Genomic DNA, 2582 nt, shown 5'->3' on the forward strand with positions numbered 1-2582 from the left:
ACTTCGATGACGAGGTCCGGTATCTCCATCTCGTCGTCAGGGTTGGCGGCGGGCGCTGGGTCTACTCGGCGAGGCGTGCTGCCGGCCTTGCGGCGGGACATGAGTCGCGGGCCGGGCGAGCGGGCGGGCAGGCGGAGGACGCGCGAGTGGAGGACGCAAGGGCAGTGCGCGCTCACACCGAGGCTCAGGTGAGTGACTGCGGCGACCCGCCGCGAACTCTTACACGTGCTGGCCCGGCCAGTGGCCCCGCCCATCGAGGGCGGGGCCTGACGGGAGGGGACCGGACGGCTCCGCAAGGGCCCTGCCGCCAGCCAAACTCAATCAGGCAGTGCCCAGTGCGTCTGGTGTAGAGCCCAAACCTAATCACGCCGAGTTCACGCAAGGAATAGCAACGGCTCTTTCTAATTCGATTTTAGGGCTAGGGGAAACTGAGGCTCAAGACACCCACCCACACCCGCAAGGGAGAAAATGGTGATCCATATCCTTACCAGACGCCTGATAGTATCCTGGACTGTTCCGTTAAATGCACTACAATACAAATTCATTCATTCAAACGTTGAGCGCCTGCTGGGCACCAGACTGTTCTGAACGCTAGAGATCCAACAGGAAAAAGAGCTCCCTGCACTCCAGGGGTTTATGTTGTGGGAGATACTGCGTATAAGACAACCATGTACTTGCTCTGCAGAGTGCCTTTCCTGACAAGTGCTCCGAGCAAAATAAAACTAGGAAGAGGGCCTCCCTTTTCTCGCCCATGCCAGGGAAAAGGCATGGTGATGTTGACACCCAGGGAGGGGAAGGAGTCAGACGTGGCCCTGTGCGTTCAGGAATAACAAAGCGGAGGCAGCATCACTGGTATGGTGTTCAGTGTGAAAAGGGGGGCACATCCTGGAGTCTCTTGACCACTTTAGGAAAAAAGAGGTTTTCCTGAGCCAGGAGTCTTAGAGGGTTTTGAGCACAGGAGAGTTGTAATTTCACATGCTACTCTGTTCCTAGACCTGGAATCGTCTTTAAAACAATACCTAATCCTCTCGCCTGCCTCCACTCGTGGTAAACTTCTCTCTGAGCACTGCTCTCTGATCACTGTTTGAAGTGGCATCAACGCCCTGCCCCACCCTCAGTCCTTTACAAGTTTTCTTTTCTTCCTGGAAGTGACCACATTATAGAACGGTTTGTTGACTATCTTCACTACCCCCACCCAAAGCAAGCCCCCTGAGGTCAGGGCCAGGGTCTGTCCTCTGCCAGGTGTCCGCAGCCCAGGACTGAGAATTTCAGATGCTGATCTCTTGGAGTTCCTCATATTGTTATTCAGTTCTCAGCTCAATTGTCCTCCTGAGAGCAGAGGGCTTCCCTGACCAGCAGTATCTAAAGTAGTCCCACCCTGCTGAAGGCCTTGCAAATTACACCTGATGACCTCCACCTGTCCCCAGTTCCCTCCTGGGCTTCAGTTTTCCCATCTCTGAAAGGATTCCTCTACTGACCACCCAGTTTTAATTTCCCCCAACTCTGCTACCCACTATCCCATTGCCCTGATTTTATTCTTTTTATATCATTTGATTAAGCCCTTTAAGGTCTTGTTTATGTGTCTGTTCATTTATACTCTTTCTGTCCCTCCCACTGCCACTGTAATGTAGGTTCTGAGGGGGGGCAAGATCAACGTCTTGTTCACAGTTATAGCCCCTACTTGTTCATTGTTAAGTCAACAAATATTTTCTGAGCTCCTGCAATGTGCTTGACTCTCTATCAACAAATGTTTGCAGAGGGTCCAGCAGGTAGCATGGAGGTTAAGGGCACTGGACTCCCACATGGACGACTGCGGTATGAGTCCTGAACCTAGTGGCTTGCCTTCTCAATTTCTTTCTCTCGCTCTCTTGCTCTGTCCCTCTCTGATCAAATTAAAATAAAGAAATAAAAAGTTAAATAAAATAATTCTTTTTAAAAAATGTTTGCAGAGCACCTAACTGTATACCAGGCACTAGGCCTTGGGGAGCTAGTGGAAAGCAGAGGCCCACAAGATCCCTGCTTAGTGGAACCTTCTGTGCAAGTGAATTCTGTCTGGGCCAGAGCTGGGAGCTTCTATAGCACCACAGGTCAGACTTTCCCCACTCAGGGCCTCAGTTTTCCCCTTAGTGAAACAGGGCTGTGGGAAGGCCTGGAGGACAAAATGACCACTGACCCAACCCAGCTGCTGCGCTCTAAGTTCTACGTTCTTTTCCTGGTACGTGGCTGCTGGAGGGCAAGATCTCCTGGCTACAGGTGAGGCAGGTGGGGTTCTGAATGGAGGTAAGGGCTAGGGACGAGTATGTATGGGTATTTTGGGGTGCAAGGCCTAAGTTCTCCTTAACCGAGCTAGGAGGAAGTCTTCCCTCTGGGCCTCAGTTTCTTTCTTCGTATAATGGTCATCTGGTACGTTCCCAACTCGCAGTTGGCAGATCAGGCCAAAGCGCTCGGCCAAGCCGTGGGCGGGGTGGTGACCAAGGCTGTGCTGAGAAGCGACCACGTGGGGCAACCGCGGCGGCGGCGGCGCGGACGGAACTCGGAATCGGAGGCTCGCGGCCCGCCCGGGCCTCTGAAGCCCGAGCGCC

At 53.2% G+C, this 2582-nt stretch overlaps 2 protein-coding genes across 5 annotated transcripts in view; one reads left to right on the forward strand and one right to left on the reverse strand.

Annotated features, from left to right (window-relative positions):
• The window catches only part of ZNF296 (zinc finger protein 296), a 4263-nt gene extending 4152 nt beyond the window's left edge, over positions 1–111 (reverse strand). Inside the window, exon 1 of the mRNA XM_014583006.2 lies at positions 1–111. This exon is cut by the window's left edge and continues 311 nt beyond it. Coding sequence (XP_014438492.2) covers positions 1–101 — 101 coding nt within the window. The 5' untranslated portion in view covers positions 102–111.
• The window catches only part of GEMIN7 (gem nuclear organelle associated protein 7), a 28197-nt gene that overhangs the window by 474 nt on the left and 25141 nt on the right, over positions 1–2582 (forward strand). Inside the window, exons 2-3 of one of the 4 annotated variants that reach the window (XR_003547278.1) lie at positions 41–188; positions 417–1791. The exons of 2 other annotated variants lie outside the window; for them this stretch is intronic. The gene's annotated coding sequence lies outside the window, so the exon portion shown is untranslated. Of the gene's footprint in view, positions 1–40; positions 189–416; positions 1792–2582 lie in introns of those variants that run through there. One more of the 4 variants, XM_027766915.1, reaches the window with a different exon arrangement.

Source organism: Tupaia chinensis, unplaced genomic scaffold, assembly GCF_000334495.1.
Source record: "Tupaia chinensis unplaced genomic scaffold, TupChi_1.0 Scaffold000067_1, whole genome shotgun sequence".
Classification (NCBI taxonomy): domain Eukaryota; kingdom Metazoa; phylum Chordata; class Mammalia; order Scandentia; family Tupaiidae; genus Tupaia; species Tupaia belangeri.